The sequence below is a fragment of the Rhinoraja longicauda genome, chromosome 32 (assembly GCF_053455715.1).
Source record: "Rhinoraja longicauda isolate Sanriku21f chromosome 32, sRhiLon1.1, whole genome shotgun sequence".
Classification (NCBI taxonomy): Eukaryota; Metazoa; Chordata; class Chondrichthyes; order Rajiformes; family Arhynchobatidae; genus Rhinoraja; species Rhinoraja longicauda.
Window position 1 is genome coordinate 13,144,402 of NC_135984.1, and position 16,825 is coordinate 13,161,226.

A 16,825-nucleotide genomic window follows, 5' to 3' on the forward strand; every position below is an offset into this window, starting at 1 on the left:
GAAGATACAAGAAAGAGCAAGTTAACGATTTGTCAAATGCATATGTTTTCTGACGACTCTGCCATCGTCGGCCTCATCACGGGCAACGAGGACAGGGCATACAGAGAACTGATCAAGTAGTTTGTGGACTGGTGCCAGCGGAACTGCCTCCGGATCAACGTGGGGAAAACCAGGGAGATGGTGGTAGATTTCCGCAGGCGCAGCCAGGTCCCCCCGACGACGGTGAACATCCAGGAAATGGACATCGAGAGGGTGGATTCTTATGTACCTGGGTGTCTACCTCAACAATAAACTGGACTGGACTGAAAATACCAATGCACTATACAGAAGGGGCCAGAACAGGCGTTATCTGCTAAGGAGACTCAGGTCCTTTGGATTGCAGGGGGCACTCCTAAGAACCTTCTACAACAAACATGTCCAAAGTCCGGCCCGGGGGCCAATCGCGGCCCGAGGTCAGATTTTATACGGCCCGCAGCTTCCATCTTATAATGTATTATTTATGGCCCGCCAGCACTGTCTAACAGAATGAAGGTAGGGGGAGGGGGAGAGGGGAGAGGGCGACTACACCTCCAGGCGGTCAGCGCTTCCCGACCTCCCCCCCCCCCCCCCCCCCCCGCCCCGAGCGGGAAAGGCGACGGCGACTACACTTCCCGGCGACGTGGTTGAGGGCGTGCGGAGGGGGTCGGGAGAGCAGCAGCTGAGCTCTCGTCACCCCGCACGCTCATTGGCAGGCACTCCCGTCAGTCAGGCAGGTGCCGCATCCCCCCCCGCCCCGAGCGGGAGAGGCGGCGGCGACTACACCTCCCGGCGGTCAGCGCTGCCTGATCTGTGGATTGTCAGACGCGAGGTCCGGGGGGGGGGGGGGGGGGGGGGGAGCGCATTAGTTAAAGGTCCGGGGGGAGCGCATTAGTTAAAGGTCCGGGGGGGGGGGGGGGGGGGCATTGGCCTTTGGGTATTTTCACATTATCAAATCTGGCCCTCTTTGAAAAAAGTTTGGACACCACTGTTCTACAACATGGTGGTTGCATCGGCCATTTTCTATGGAGTGGTCTGCTGGAGCAGCAGCATCTCAGTGGCGGAAGCCAGCTCTGTCCTGGGTTGCCCCCTCGACTCAATGCAGGTGGGGGGAGAGAGGAGGATGATGGCAAAGCTAACATCACTGCTGGACAACGACTCCCACCCCATGCAGGACACTGTCACTGCACTGAGTAGCTCCTTCAGTGACAGACTCCTTCACCCCAAGTGTCTGAAGGAGAGATATAGGTCCTTCCTTCCCGCTGCTGTGAGACTGCACAACCAGCACTGCTCCCAGCAGACGAGTCAACAATAACAGTTAAGAACACACAGAAAACTGATGACAATTTATGTGTCTTTTATTTATAATGAATGATCTCTTGCTCTCCACTTTGCTGCTGTAACACTGTAAATGTCCCCGGTGTGGGACGAATAAAGGAATATATGATTATTATTATTTTAAGCACATCCAAGCTCTTGGTAGTTAAAGTAAGTTATGGAAAGGTCATGGAAAAGATTTGAATGCAAGAATGCTAATTTTTTTAGATGTTTTGGTTGATCTTAAGTTTATGAAGAGGAGCTATGAATGGAAGATGGATGGTTTTTCAGGTGCAATCGATGCTAATTAATATGAAATTATGGGCTCAAACCACAATATCTAACTTCCTGTTAAGTAATGCATCAGTGCAGAAATATATACCATCAGCTTTAAACTATTTAAGGCAGTAATAGCTGTGGTATATTATATAAACCAGGCCAAAAAGATACTCCCACTACATCACATACTCACTTTCTCCAAGTATCTTGCTTTTTCATCTTCTTTCACATGCATATAGGCTTCAATTAGTAGCTGCTTGGATTCTGAAAGGAGAGAGAACTGTTAGAAAGGGTTCATTACTATTATCTCATATATATGTCAAACCACTTGACAAATTATTCATCATTTTTAAATTCTAATGATTACTAGAAACAATGATTTTGTTGGTGTAGGTTAAGAAAAAAAATCTCATGATATTGAGATGACTCATTTATGATTTGGAGATGGTGAAGGGGGATTGTTGCCAGGACAACAGAACACATACAATTCTTCACACAATACCAAACATCAAAACAGTCAGGTAGAAATGTAGCTTAACATCTTATGAATACAATTCCTCCAACAACATCCCATTACCACGCTGGCATATCAATCTTAGGGGCCTGACCCCACAATCTACTAATAAAGAAAAAATGAGCTAACAACCGATCCAAACTGACACATGGAAATTCTACTTCAGATTGATAACGTTATCATAGGCACCATGTAATAATAGAATGAGATTACATGTACGATCTGTCACAAAATGATTTTTAGCCTGAATTGTTTTATACTGGGGATGAAGTCAGGAGAGTTATGAGTGTTTAATTGTCACATGTACCGAAAATGCAACAATTACATTCTTACAACACGTCAATTGTGCCACATTGGATTATGATTCCATAAGCATTCTGTAACTAAACATAGCACAAAAAGTAAGGAAATTTGTGTTTGGTAGATTATATCTTTGTTGTAACAATGCTTCTTGGCAATAAATCTTATACCGTTGGAAAGCCTGTTTATTTCCCTTTTAAATGGTGCCACATTTGTAAGGAACATGCATTTGTGGGATGAGCAGCAGAGCTGAGTATATGGGTTGCGCCCATGAAAAATTTGCCAAATCTTCTCTGCCAATGCCAAACAGCTTATTCTGCTGTTGCTGTTGACTCTTGTTTTGAGCTTCTGGTACCCCCAGGTGCTGACAAGAATGGGATGCCATCCCACAACAGTGTGTGACCAGGCTGGTGACCAGCATGAGGAGGAGGTGCCAGGCTGTTATGGCTGTGTATGGTTCTTCCACACGCTACTGTGGCTCCTGTTTATTAAATGAATAAATTGTTAAATTGCCAATATGTCTTGTTTCTTCAGACTTCAATCATCCAATCCACCAAACAACACCGAACAATAGTCAATGGCAGAATAAGCTGTTTGGCATTGGCAGAGATTTGGCAAATGTTTCATGGGCGCAACCCATATACTCAGCTCTGCTGCTCATCCCACAAATGCATGTTCCTTACAAATGTGGCACCATTTAAAAGGGAAATAAACAGGCTTTCCAACGGTATAAGATTTATTGCCAAGAAGCATTGTTACAACAAAGAAATAATCTACCAAACACAAATTTCCTTACTTTTTGTGCTATGTTTACTTAAGAGGCCTAATTCAGAGTCTCAAAGCTCAAGGTTAGAAAAGTTCCGAATTGTGAAGCTGGAAGATGGAATGTAGGGGAGGGGGAGGAGAATGGGAGAAGCCTGTGCAAGGTCAGCCAGGATTCAGGGGAGGAGAGTTGTGGGGAGTAAAGGAAAAAGGAAGGGAGGGGGTGTTTGTAGAAGTTACCGAAAATTGGAGAATTCAATGTCAGTTGAATGAAGGGTTACATCTAAAGAGCCTGAACGGTTTCAAACCAAAATGTTGACTGTCCATAGATGCCGCCGAACCTGCCGGGTTCCTTCATCTGCTCTCCTTTTTTTTTAAATTGCAGATTCCAGGATCTGGGGTTTCTCATGCCTCATTTTTGAATATTAAATTTTGGAGATCACAAAATACTAGTAAGGGTCTCAACAGGGGAAATTGCAATTTCACTTCCTTTTTGGAAAAGTTAAGTGGAAAATTCTAAGGATTTGCCATTCTGAAAATCCTACTTCCAATTCGAAGCAGCAGCTATTCAGCCCAAAAGCAGTTTAGTCATTCTTCCACAGCATTGTATACAACTTGGATTTCAGACTGCACCCTCTGGTGGTGTTTTTGTCAAATTCACAATTTGGTGCCCAAACAGGTTTCAAAAATACATGCATAGATATAGGTTGTGAAATTTATAACTCCAAGGTCCTCCAGTTCTCACGGAAGCTGTGCAGGGATTCTTCCAGGTTTCTTGTCAAGATTATAAAAGGAATGATTGGCATCATGGAGGCAATCCTGACACAAGCAGATCTCTCAAAGTCAGTCTTGCAATTGCCTAGACAATTGCCAAGAAAAATAATCAAGATTAAAAGAGAACATTTTTGACCTGGTCTGCAGAAGAGACAAATGTTATAGTAATGAAGCAAGCAACTTTGGTGAGTGGCAGGGTCCAAAGCACTAGACAAGTAAGCTTCAAGATGCAGATACTGTATGACAAGGGAAACAATATAGTCAATGGCAATAATTTTCATTATTACTTCAATCTTCTTTATGATTAGTTGCAAGGTGCTATGCTGCTCATGACTTGACCTAAATAAATTTGGTTGTCTCCATTCAGGTACTGAGCTACCAAGTGTGTATGTTCTACTGTTCGTTTACTGACTCAATCAGCAATTTGAACTCCATTTTACAGGTAAAATATACCTAGAAACTGGATTGTAAAACATCACAATCACAATAAAACTTTATTAGCCAAGTATGTTTTGCAACATATGAGGAACTTCATTTGCCATACAGTCGTAACAGTAAAAAGCAACAGGACACACAAAATACATTTTAACATGAACATCCACCACAGTGACTCCTCCACATTCCTCACTGTGATAGAAGGTAAAGAACAGTTCAATCTCTCCCTTCTTTGTCCTCCAGCGGTCGGGGGCTCTAACCTTCTGTTGACGGGATGATCTTAATTCCATAGCCGGCGGCGAGCCTTCCTCGTTGGGGCGATCAAGCTCCTTCATCGGGGGGGATCTCAGCTCCCCAGCGCCGGCGATCTACTCCGGGTCGGGACCAGTTGAACCTCGTGCAGCTTTTGGAGCTTCCGACCGGTCTCAACCCAACACTGTGAGCTCTGATGTAAAAGTCTGCAGGCTGCATTGGAGCGTCGATCCTAGGCAAGGGATCGCAGGCTCAGATGATAAGTCCACGCCCCCGCGGGGACTCAAGGTCAGTCCCAGGCAAGACCTCCAGCTCCGTGATGTTAGGCCGCAGAGCGACCAGAGATACGATCCGGAAAACAATCGCATCTCCGGCAAGGTAAGAGAATGAAAAAAAGTTTCCCCCGACCCCTTATCCCACCCCCCACATAAAACAAACCAGAGAACATTTACACAAACTTTTAAAACTTATCAAAAATAACAAAAAGAGTTTGAAAAGGACAGACAGACTGTAGGCGAGGCAGCCATCGTGCGCCGCCCCCTGGTGGTCACTCTCCTTGACACAGCAACTGTGCAAAACTTGATTTTATCTGATCATGCCAGCATTCATTTCTGGGTGAAGTCATGAAATTGGACCAGGTACATCTAGCACATCAGCATGCCTGGCATTTTCCCTCTTTAGACTTCACTATTCATGCAATACAATTAGTTCATAAATTGGAGCTCAATACTCGAAAAAAAAACTATCATAAAAAATCAAAGTCAAGCTATACACTTTTTTCTTAAAGACACACTCTTTCAATATTTAGGTTGTTTGGATCACAAGAAGTAATTTTTATGCAAATGCATAGTTCCAGGGAGCACACATCACACAGGAGGATGTCCAAATTGCTGAATGTTTCCCTATGATAACCCCAAGAAATGAATCCATGAGAGGTTGGGGGAGCAGGAGGGGTGGAATAAACAAGAGCTATTGTCTATATCTCTGGCTTCTTACGCCAGCTCTCAAACTACAACAGCTGAATGCGGTGATAAGTGCCATGCAAGTACTGGGATCATACAGGAAATGTCACAGGTGTCCGGAAGGTAAACCTTTATTGCCTGCATCATTCTGTGATTGCCTTGCTGTATATGCTAATTGTATGTATGCAGACTTCATGGTCATCTGCTCAATGCTACACAATTCCACCAATCAAGGATTTCCAATGCTCCATGGAGGATCAAGAAGACCTCATCGGCAGCAGGGCTCATATATATTTCAACGGTCACAGTATATCAGATAGTATTTCTCTAGCATCTAAACTCCATGACACTCATTCCACAAATGCCTCGGTAACTATTCTGCTGGTAGGACTCCATTATTCAAAGCAACATAAAAGCCATGGTTGATCACAGAGTGGATCAACAATTCTTGGCCCGGGAACATTTATTAGTGAACAGCCTATTCCCGCAAAGTCTTTAGAGCTGCTACATCCAACCTGGACTTCTCTGATGAACAATATATTGACAGGTTCAGATTTTCCAAATTCTATTATTATTAAAATGTGTGATTTTCTGCAGGAAGATGCAGACTGAACATTAATTGGCTAATGTAAATTGCCCTTGTGTATGAAGATTCAGGGGTAAGTTACAGGAAAAAGTGAGGAATGAATGGCTGTTTCTACATTGTAAGAAAATAATGAATCTCCAACCCCTTGTGTCTGCGTTGTTCTCTGTATGGAGACTTGATGCTCAACTTCCTCACCACAAAATTGTTCCAAGCTGTCAAGCAGGTGTACAGACTTGCCACCTGGAATGTGCACATTGTACATCTTGCCGATTGAAAACTTGTTGTGCTGGAGGAAGAGAATTATGTTCCTCACCTGTTTTAAGTAATGCAACATCCAAGGTGGAACAGTGGCAGAGTTGCAGCCTGACAGCACCAGGGAACCTGGTTTGATCCTGACTATGGTACTGTCTGTATGGAATTTATACATTCTACCTATGACCACTTTTCTTTCTCCGGGTGCGCCGGTTTCCTCCAACATTCCAAAGATGTGCAGGTTTAGAGGTTATTTGGGTTCTGTAAATAGCCCTAAGTTTGTAGGATGTGGAGTGTCCAGTCTACAATAAGCGGTGCCTGTTCCAGGCAAGCCCCAGGCTGCTGCGGGTCTCCAGCCATTGCCTTTCTTTGGAAATGCGGGTCGAGCTGCAAACCAACGTTTCTCTCCTTGCCCATCCACCTTTGTGCCCCAGGGGTGCCACCCACAGTCGACCTTGAAGGTGAGGGAGGCCAGGTCCCGGTTCACTCTCCTCTCCTACCAGTCTCGCTCCTCGCATTCGTCATCGCCGGCTCCATCCTCCAGGTCTCTGGTCTTCGGGGATGAGCACGGGTCGGCTCAGTGACCGCGGTCCGCAGAGTCTTGCATTCGGCCGCGGAGGATTGATTTGTTGGCACTCCCCTGTAGGCCATGGTGCTCTGGGAGCTTCTGCCGTTGTGCGCGAACGTCCGGGAAATTCTGGGAGAATACTGTTCTCAGCATTATAGCGCATCAGTTCCATAGACAAAGTCCAATGTCCACAATAGGATACAGGTGAATTACGAAAGGATCGTTTAGAAGCCTGATAACAGAGGGGGAAAAAATGCAGTTCCCGAGTCCGGTAGAGTGTGCTTTCAAGCTTCTATACCTTCTGTCCGAGTGGAGCAGGGAGGAGGAGGACTGAGGCAAGTATTTGATTATGTTGAGTGTTTTTCTGAGGCAGAGTGAAGTATTGATGGAGTCCAATGCTATGAAGTCTGGTCTGTGTGATGGACTGGGCTACCTCTCTGGCTACAATGCTCTGCAATTTCCTGTGGTCCTATTCTGAAGTATTCCTAAACCAAGCTGTGATGCAACCCGACATATGTTTTCTATGATGCATCTGCAGAGGTTTGAAAGAGTTACTGGAGACATGTAAATTTCCTCAGTCACCTCAGGAAGTAGAGGCATTGGTGTGCTTTCGTGGCTATGGCATCAATGTGTCAGTATAAACATCAAGGAAATTGAACCCCCACAACCCCAAACCCTCCCCCACTTCTAGTCTTCCCTCCTGCTCACCAGATGATGTTCTGGGGAGAGGGTGACAGAGGGCACCTCCTGATATGATGCAAAGACAAAAATGGGACTTGTGGACTCATCGAGTGCATCCAAAACTGCCCAATGGTGGTGCAGCAGCATAAATGATAAAAAAGTTGTCTACTGCAGACCAGGAGCGATGCAGTTAAGACAATAACAATGTAGATGGAGGAAGTAAGTATGCACGTGCATGCTCATTAAAATGATCATGAAATTTCCTTCGACATTGGTGCTGGATGCAGGCCTTTTCACTGCTGGTGGAGACAAATGCTAATAACATCTACCAGGTTCATGTATGGGCTATCATGGCAAGACTGCACGTTCTCTAATCATCTAGCTTGACCACTCGAGACCTCCACACTGATATGCATTTTATGAACCAGGCTGTTCAAATCCCTTTGAGCAAATCTACAATTTCTTCACTGCAGTCTTATTTTTTCCTTAATAGCGACCTCTGTTGCTGCTGGTTGGCTGGCTGGCTGCCTACTATGGAGGACTGGTACCTCATAAATGTGATATCTAATTGCTTGGCTGGTGCACTATACTGGGTGTGCTTCATTGAGAATCCTTCAAGTCCCGTTTCCTTATTTAATTCTGATATAAACGACAAACCACCCTAATCAGAATAGTCACTTGGATCAATTTTAGAATTGCTTCAGTGGTCCTGCTTGACCACTGTAAACAGGCAGTTATTGCCTGTAACCACTAACACCAGAGGTTGGTGAAATTAACAAGTGGACATGGCGGTCGGTTTGGGTGGTCAAAAGATACAGAACTCCAAGCTGCACATACACAACAGCAAAGTGGTGCAAAAGTATTTATGAGACGCATGGAGGCTAACGGCATCAATGAGAAACAGGCTTACTATACAAAAAGACAAGGTCAATAACGGCGCATGTACTTACTGATGTCTGCCTCGCTCGGATGGCATTGACAACATTGATCTGGAAAACCAAAAACATGCTATTTCAGGCAAGAGATGAAACAGGGGAGGGAAGTGGGCGGTTGGGAGTGATGGACGTCCGGCTCATCCCCATCTTCCTCCACACCCCATCCCTTCTTCCTCTTACCCCCCCCCCCCCCCCCCCAATCCTTTGGTCCTCCTCCCCCCATTCCTTCGTCCTCCTTCTCATCCATCCCTTCGTCCCCCCCACCCTGCCCTCCCATCCCTTCGTCCTCTCCCCCCCCCCCCCTCCCCTCCCCTCCGTCCCCCTCCCTTCGCATCCCTTCGTCCTCCCCCTCCCCTCCTCTTCCATCACCTTTGGAGGGCTTGCACCCTGCGGGCGGCGCCGCCTTCAGCCGCTGCTTGATGTCTCCCGACACCAGACGGGACTCGAGCGGCGGCTGCAGCGACAGCGAGCTCCAGAACACTTTGGCGTAGGCAACGTCCTCCGGCGAGGACCCGGCGAACACGGTGTAGAAAGAGCGAGAGTCGGCGTCGGTCTCGGCCTCAGCCTCGGGCTCCGGCTCCGGCTTGGTCCCGGCGTCGGCCGGCTGCTGAACCTCGGCCATCGCTCGCCGCCGCTCCTCACCATGGCAACCCGGGGGGGCGCGCGGCCGCTCCTCACCATGACGACCCGGGGTGCGCGCGGCCGCTCCTGACCATGACGACCCGGGGGGGGCGCGCCGCCGGTCCTCACCATGGCGACCCGGGGGGCGCGCGGCCGTTCCTCACCATGACGACCCGGGGTGCGCGCGGCCGCTCCACAACATGGAGACCCGGGGGGTGCGCGGCCGCTCCTCGCCATGGTGTCGGGAGACATCAAGCAGCGGCTGAAGGCGCCCGGGGTGCGCGCGGCCGCTCCTCACCATGGCGACCCGGGGGGGGGGGGGGGTGCGCGGCCGCTCCTCGCCATGGTAACCCTGGGGATGCGCGGCACAGTGCTCCGGCCGTGCCTAGGACGACCAATCACCGAGCGCGTCTCCCACCCAGCGGCGGGATGGATCGTGTGGCGGGCCGTTCCCGTGGCAACGGTCTCCTGGGGTGATGGCGTTGCCGGTGTACCACGTGACCGGGGTACCCGCGCCGCAGTCTGGAGGGAGGGAGGAACTGCAGATGGTGGTTTACAACGAAAACTGGCACAACATGCTGGAGGAACTCAGCGGGTCTGGCAGCATCTCTGGAGAAAATGGATTGGCGACGTTTTCGGGTCGAGGTCCCTCTGACTGAATCAAGAGAAAGGGAAACGAGAGATAGGCTTGGATAGAATGGATGTGGAGAGTGGGGGAGTCTAGGACCAGAGGTCACAGCCTCAGAATTAAAGGACGTTCCTTTAGGAAGGAGATGTGTAGGAATTTGTTTAGGCAGATGGTGGTGAATCTGTGGAATTCATTGCCATAGAAGGCTGTGGAAGCCAAGTCAATGGATATTGTTTAAGGCGGAGATTGATAGATTCTTGATCAGCACGGGTGTCAGGGGTTATGGGGAGAAGGCAGGAGAATGGGGTTGTGAGGGAAAGATAGATCAGCCATGATTGAATGGCGGAGTAGACCACGGGCCGAATGGTCTAATTCTGCTCCTGTGTTCTGAGCTTATGAAGATATAGACGGTAACATCGAGAGATATAATGCAAATGAATGATATATATATATATATGGAAAAAAAGTAACGATGATCAAGGATCATTGATGATCATTCACTCGTTTTCACCTAGCCCACAGCAAACAAAGTACTGTTTCCTTGATCATCGTTACAGATATTTCATTAATTTGCTCTACATCTCTCTTATTCACCATCCATATCTCTCGTTTCCCTTTCCCTTGACTCTCAGTCTGGAGAAGGGTCTCGAGTCGAAACGTCACCTATTCCTTTAATCCAGAGATACTGTTTGATCCTCTGGGTTACTCCAACTTTTTACGCCTATATTGGAGCCTCTGCCGTTTATGCAAATGTCATGTATAGATCTATGCATCTATACGTGCATAGATCTGCAAAGGCTTTCCAACCATGTATCAGGGTACGAGTACGAGTAGGCAGGCGATGAGAGTTCGGTTCCTTGGAGAAACCTGTCGTTGGGGTTCTTTTGCTAAGTGCAAAGTTAAATTTGCAAAGGAATGGAAAGAGAGTAGGAGAATGAATAGAACGGGGCCACAAGGAACAGCAGACGCCGGAATCTTGAGCAAAACACAAAATGATGGAGGAACTCAGCGGGTCAGGCAGGATCTGCGGAGGAAATGAAGAAGCGGCTTTTCGGAACCTTTCTTCAGGCACAATGAATAGTATGAAGGGATTGGGGGGGGGGGGGTCTTGGGAAGTTGCAAAATAGAGGCAGGGACACGATAACTGATTGACTACTGAACTGACCGCTCAGAAGCAATGGTTGTAGTCCCGATCTCCCAATTAATCACAATGCGGCCCTTGCACTTTTTAAAACATCTGCACTTACTCTGCAACTGCAAGCTGTAACGTTGTAGCACAATATTCTCTGATTGCTTTTCTTTTTGCACTACCTTGTGTATTAAAGATGGTAGAATTTGACGCACAAATACGCGACGTTGGCTGTTTAGACATCAAACTACCGTAGAAATATTTTGGCAAAATATGAAAGAATCTTTATTTGCCATGTGCACCGGATATGAACCGGGGCAATGAAATTCTTACTTGCTGCAGTATTACAGGCATATAAGACACATCTACAACATTAAGAACACAAAAACAAAATCAGCTATTCTACGTTAACTTGAAAAAGCGGGGGGGGGGGGGGGGGTGGGATTAGTAGTGCTAAGTCGCTAGTGGTTTAGTATGGTTAGATTGGGTGAGGTAGAGTTGTGCAGAATGGTTCTGGAACCTAATGGTTAACGGGAAGAAACTATTCTTGAACCTGGAAGCAGCGGCTCTCAGTACTTTCTTTCCCGTGGTAGCAGCGAGGAGAGGGTGTGGGCAGATTGGCGAGGGCTCGGGAAACTAACTCCAGGGAAGAACATGCAGTATTTTGTTTGTGTGACGCCGCGTAATTTTAGCAGTAATAGATATTTTCCTATCAATGAAATGTCAGTGAACATTACGTTCCATTATTTTACTCACTGTTTGGTATACATTGTTTATCTCTTTATCACCCAGGGCCCTCTGAATTATAAAATATAGAAACTGGTTTTATTGAATGGTTTGTTTCTTGAGGTTTAGCTTCGTGAAGAACAACGCGAGTGAGGATAAATTGCTTCAAATAAATATGTATATATATATATAACGAGTGCATCTTTCTCCACTGGGCTGTGACACGTTTATATTGACGCGTTCTGTGCATGAGCAGTCCGTGGAACTTATACTAATACAATGAGTGCCATGAAAAGGAAGGAATGAGGAGGAACCCGCCGCCCAGGCAGTATCTGAGGAGCGAGAAACATTGTTAGCTTTAAGCCGGAAACCTTTCATCGGGAAAGAGTGCAGGGGTGATGGCAAGTTCGCTTTTCTTTGTCCCTGGTATAAGCTGGGCCCAGCCATAATTTATCCTTTTATAGGATACATTAAAAAAAAGTACATTGGCATTAAAGTGGCGCACTTTTGAAGTTGGGAGTAGTTAGGACAGAATCAAGACTTTTTGTTTACATTTAAACCATCCCAGTCGCTCGGCGAATACTTGATCTTGTTAATCGGGAAAAGAAAAAAAAATGTATTTCACTCCCGACCCGCACAAAAAAAATAGATACAAAATGCTGGAGTCTGAAGATGGGTTTCGACCCGAAACGTCACCCATTCCTTCTCTCCAGAGATACTGCCTGTCCAGCTGAGTTACTCCAGCATTTCGTGTCTATCTTCGGTTTAAACCAGCATCTGCAGTTCCTTTCTACGCACTCACAAAAACAAAATCAGCGCAGTGGTCGAGCACGGCCGTTTGAGATAAGAACTCAGGGGTTACATGTTAGCCCGCAGTTTCGCCGCTTCGCTTCCACTATTTCCTGAAGGAGCAGGAAAATTCGTCAGGTACCGCTGCTAACTGTATTCGTCATATAATCTCAGGGTTAACGGCGTTCAAGTCATTGCAAAATGTGTCCTTGATTTTGTTTTTAGGGAAGGTTACCAGTTTATGGTTTGCCCGGAGCACGAGCACACCGCACTAAAATAAGATCGAGCTATGCAAAGAAATGCCTCCAAAAGCCCAGACCCGAAGTGTCCCTCCACAGATGCTGCCTGAACCGCTGAATTCCTCCTGCAATTTGTTTGTTTTGCTCAAGATTCCAGTATCTACAGTTTTTTTATGCATCCAAAAGAATGGCTGGATTCCCCCCGTCTCTCGAGTCTGCTCCCAAAAACAGGAATAAATCCATGTAATTGGCTGCCTCTGGCCATTCGGCTGAAGCGATCCCATCCTCACATATTAGAGTTGAACCCGAGAAATTATATACCCAAAGATAGGCACAAAATGCTGGAACAACTCAGCGGGTCAGTCAGCATCTCTGGAGAAAAGTAATACGTGACCCTTCTTGAGACCCCGATACGTCGCCTATTCCTTTTCTCCAGAGATGCCCGTTGAGTTACTCCAGCTTTGTGTCTGCCTTCGGTGTAAACCAGCATCTACAGTTCCTCCCAACACACGCTGATATATCTAACCCTTTCCTTCTACCAACATATTCGTGGAATCTGCAATGGTAGTCTGGAAGACCTTGGCCTCAAGAACAATAATCAGAGAAACAAGTCCAAAAAAAGTTTTATTTAATATATACAGAAACTCAATATGCATCGAAACGTTTAAAGTGCTAATTACGATGGTCCGGGTATTAATCGAAAGCACGTGATCATAAAGTACCGTGTTTAACTTTATCAAAAGCCACGTTAAGATTTAACAAGTTAAAATGTCCACCGTGTTCAGTTCCTGGAAACAGGCATTAAATCTTTCGCAACCCCTCCATTGGTCCTTATTGTACCCAACTCAAGATGCAATTCTGGCCTTTTTGCCTGGCCGTGTGGTTAGTGATTGCTTAGTTATCAGTTACCAATCAGCTAACTACACTGCCTAGCAACCAGGCGTGTAACAAATACAAACGATATTCGATTTCAGCATACGAGTCCCAGAACTCAGTGGCCAGAAAATAAACTGCGACGAAAACAAACATAGAAAATGCATCGCATAACAAAAAAAACTCGTGTAATAAACGTTTTGTTATCATTTATTAACGGACTCCAGTTAAACGTAACGACTATTTAAAACAATTTAGGATTTTATCAAAAGAAGCTGTGAACGAACATTGAGTGAATGCGGTGTTAACCGATTCCAACAAGTCACCCTATTCCTTCCCTCCAGAGATGCTGCCTGACCCGCTGAGTTACTCCAGCATTTTGTGTCTACCAACAAGTTATTTCATTGGCCAGAAGTTCACCAAAAAGACCGATGCTTCTAACATCCATAAATGAAGCCGAACTTACACACTATTTCAAGCAGTGTATTTCAGTCTATTTCAAATAATCATTACCAAATCCTTAAATGCATTTTTCTCAGATTCCAATTTGGCTTATTTTGCGATTTAGACCAAATAATATTTGATAGATTTAAGGTGCAAACCTTAAATCTATCAAATATTATTTGGTCTAAATCGCAAAATAAGCCAAATTGGAATCTGAGAAAAATGCATTTAAGGATTTGGTAATGATTATTTGAGAAAGTTAAAGCGGTGGACTCTCGCCGCAGAGGAAGGGCCACCAATGGCGAATATCAGACAAGGTGTTGGAGCAGCCGACGTAATGCACTGGATGCAGTTAATGCGAACACCGGACTGCAGGAGGCGCTGGTGGCGAGGTGCGGCCTCTTTTGATGGTAGTGTAAGTAGTGATTGGCCGTCATTGTCCGCAATCAGCTAACTACACTGCCTTCAAACCGAGCCTGGCCCTTCTGTCCGAAAGGAGGTGGGGGCAATCGTCAGCGATGCTAGCCTGGATGGGCGAAAGGAGGAGAGATTAGTACGAATTAACATTACACAACTATTCAGAAGTATTCCAATCATGTCCTCTGCACATTTCCAAATCAAAATTTTAAACCAAGAATACAATTTAAATGAAAACGTAACCTTAAATGTCACAGTTAAGTTGAAGAAAAGTATTTTTTTCCCTTTTATACCAATTCAGTAGTCGTTCCAGTTAATAAAATTTGGGTTTAAACAAATTAGTCAAAAAACGACCTAATCAATTATTCCCCGGATCTTTAAAACAGATACAGGCAACGTCGATTAAAATAACATCAAATTAATTAAATGACGTTTAACCTTTAAATACGGGGACACAACAGAAAAAAGTTCAACTCTCACTTTGATAAAGAGAGATTACTCGATTGAAATACCAATACGAACGCGAATTTATGTCTAGCGAGTTCTGGACGTTAAACATAAAATGAACAATAAAACGAGGAAACGAAATACAGTTTTAAAAAATGTTCCTAAACCTTCCCATTTGCTTCCGTGGGACGAATCGAATAATCGTTTATCGAGAGTTCCAACTAAAATAATTATTTTAGTGACGAACCTGGTATTTTTAACTAATTATCTGGTAATTGGTTGAACTGTACCTGGGTACGGAGAGAGTTTGCTCCAAGTTGCAGGAATCTGGCAAACGCTGGGTAGAGGCTGTGTGTACAGTGTGTAGTCAGGGGGACAGTGACGCGGGTCGTTTCACGTGGCTACACCGCTACCTGTAAACATCAACCCAGGCCGATCTTATACCTGGATAAGGTGTGGCCAGCCCTGGCCAGCCGTTACTATGCAGGATACGGTATTACGGTATCGGGTTGATTCAATCCACAAATGTTGGCACGGCACCCCCCTCATTAACACACGTTTGAGGCAGGACTTTGGTCAGCTGTGGCCTTTGGCTTAGAAAGGGCGTCAAAACTTACGGGGAGAAGGCAAGCGAATGTGATTGAAGGGGGAAAAGTAGATCAGCCATGATCGAATGGCGGGCAGACTCGATGGGGCGAATGGTCCAATTCTGATCCTACGCGGTGTCATTACCACCTCGAGTTGGTGCGAATTCAAAGCTTGAACAGACACCTTGGGTGAATCTATTCTTGGGAATAGGAAGTTAAACCGAGACTTCAAGACCAATATTGGTCCTTTATTCATCATTAAAAACGACTCATCATTTTCGTTAGACTTTGCTGCGAACAAATGGCGTTTCCTCCATTATTAACGACAAGCCGACCAAATTACTGAATTGGTTGGAATGCGCCCGGAACTCTTGAAAGGCGCTGACCAAATACACGCCTCTCTTGTTGCTCGTTAATGCAGTGACTGACATTTCCCTGTTAATATACAACTCGGTCATTATATCGGCGATGGACTGGTGATTAAATGGGAAAAAATAGCGAATATTGACTTACTATATTGATTAGAGAGAAAATGAACGGAAGAAATGAAAAGGTGGGCATAAAATGGATATACAGCACCATGAAAGCGCAAAAGATGTTACATAGATCGCATTCTTGCTCATGGAAGTTATCACAGTCGCATTGTAACAGCAACTACAATTTAAAATACTTTGAAGATAGACACAAAATGCTGGAGTAACTCAGCATCTCTGGAGAAAAAGAATAGGTGACGCTTCGGGTCGAGACCCTTCGTCAGTAAAATACTTCGCCTGTAAAGCCCTTCTAGTCTTTAAAGTGACGCAAAAGGCGCCATATAAACCATCTTCCAGTTCTGGTTCTGGTCTCTTGTACATCCCGATTTTAATCGCCACGGGATTTCATCTGATGAGTCCCTGAAGTTCACCTTGAACTCTTTCACTTGAAGAACTCCCTTAAAAGGTGTTTGGCACAGCTTTTGGCCATCGGGCCAAATGCGTCCTTGTATTAGCTTGGTAACATATTTCCCCTCACGTTCGCTGGCATATTCACTCCGTTCAACTCTCCGTGTCAATGCAACTTTGACCTTTTAGACTAAAAGCCATTAAAAAAACTATTTAGGCATTTAAATAAAAACCTAACAGCGACGTAAAGGTTAGGGTTCATTATTTCCGCTTTACCCTGAAACACTAAAGCTAATCTACAATTAATTCTGTTAAGTATTGATAATACTTTTACGAAAGTATTTACACTCCACACTTGCAAATTCGCTCAGCCTTTAATTTAAAAAAATCTTTACGAACCTTGGGCTCAAAT

General features: G+C 45.5%; 1 protein-coding gene across 1 annotated transcript in view; it reads right to left on the reverse strand.

The window, feature by feature from the left end:
- Nucleotides 1-9,554, reverse strand: part of hoatz (HOATZ cilia and flagella associated protein) — a 38,265-nt gene extending 28,711 nt beyond the window's left edge. The window contains exons 1-3 of the mRNA XM_078426867.1: nt 9,002-9,554; nt 8,648-8,686; nt 1,805-1,875 (exon numbers count right to left, since the gene is read on the reverse strand). Coding sequence (XP_078282993.1) covers nt 1,805-1,875; nt 8,648-8,686; nt 9,002-9,254 — 363 coding nt within the window. The 5' untranslated portion in view covers nt 9,255-9,554. The remainder of the gene's footprint in view (nt 1-1,804; nt 1,876-8,647; nt 8,687-9,001) is intronic.
- Between the last annotated feature and the right edge of the window lie 7,271 nt (nt 9,555-16,825).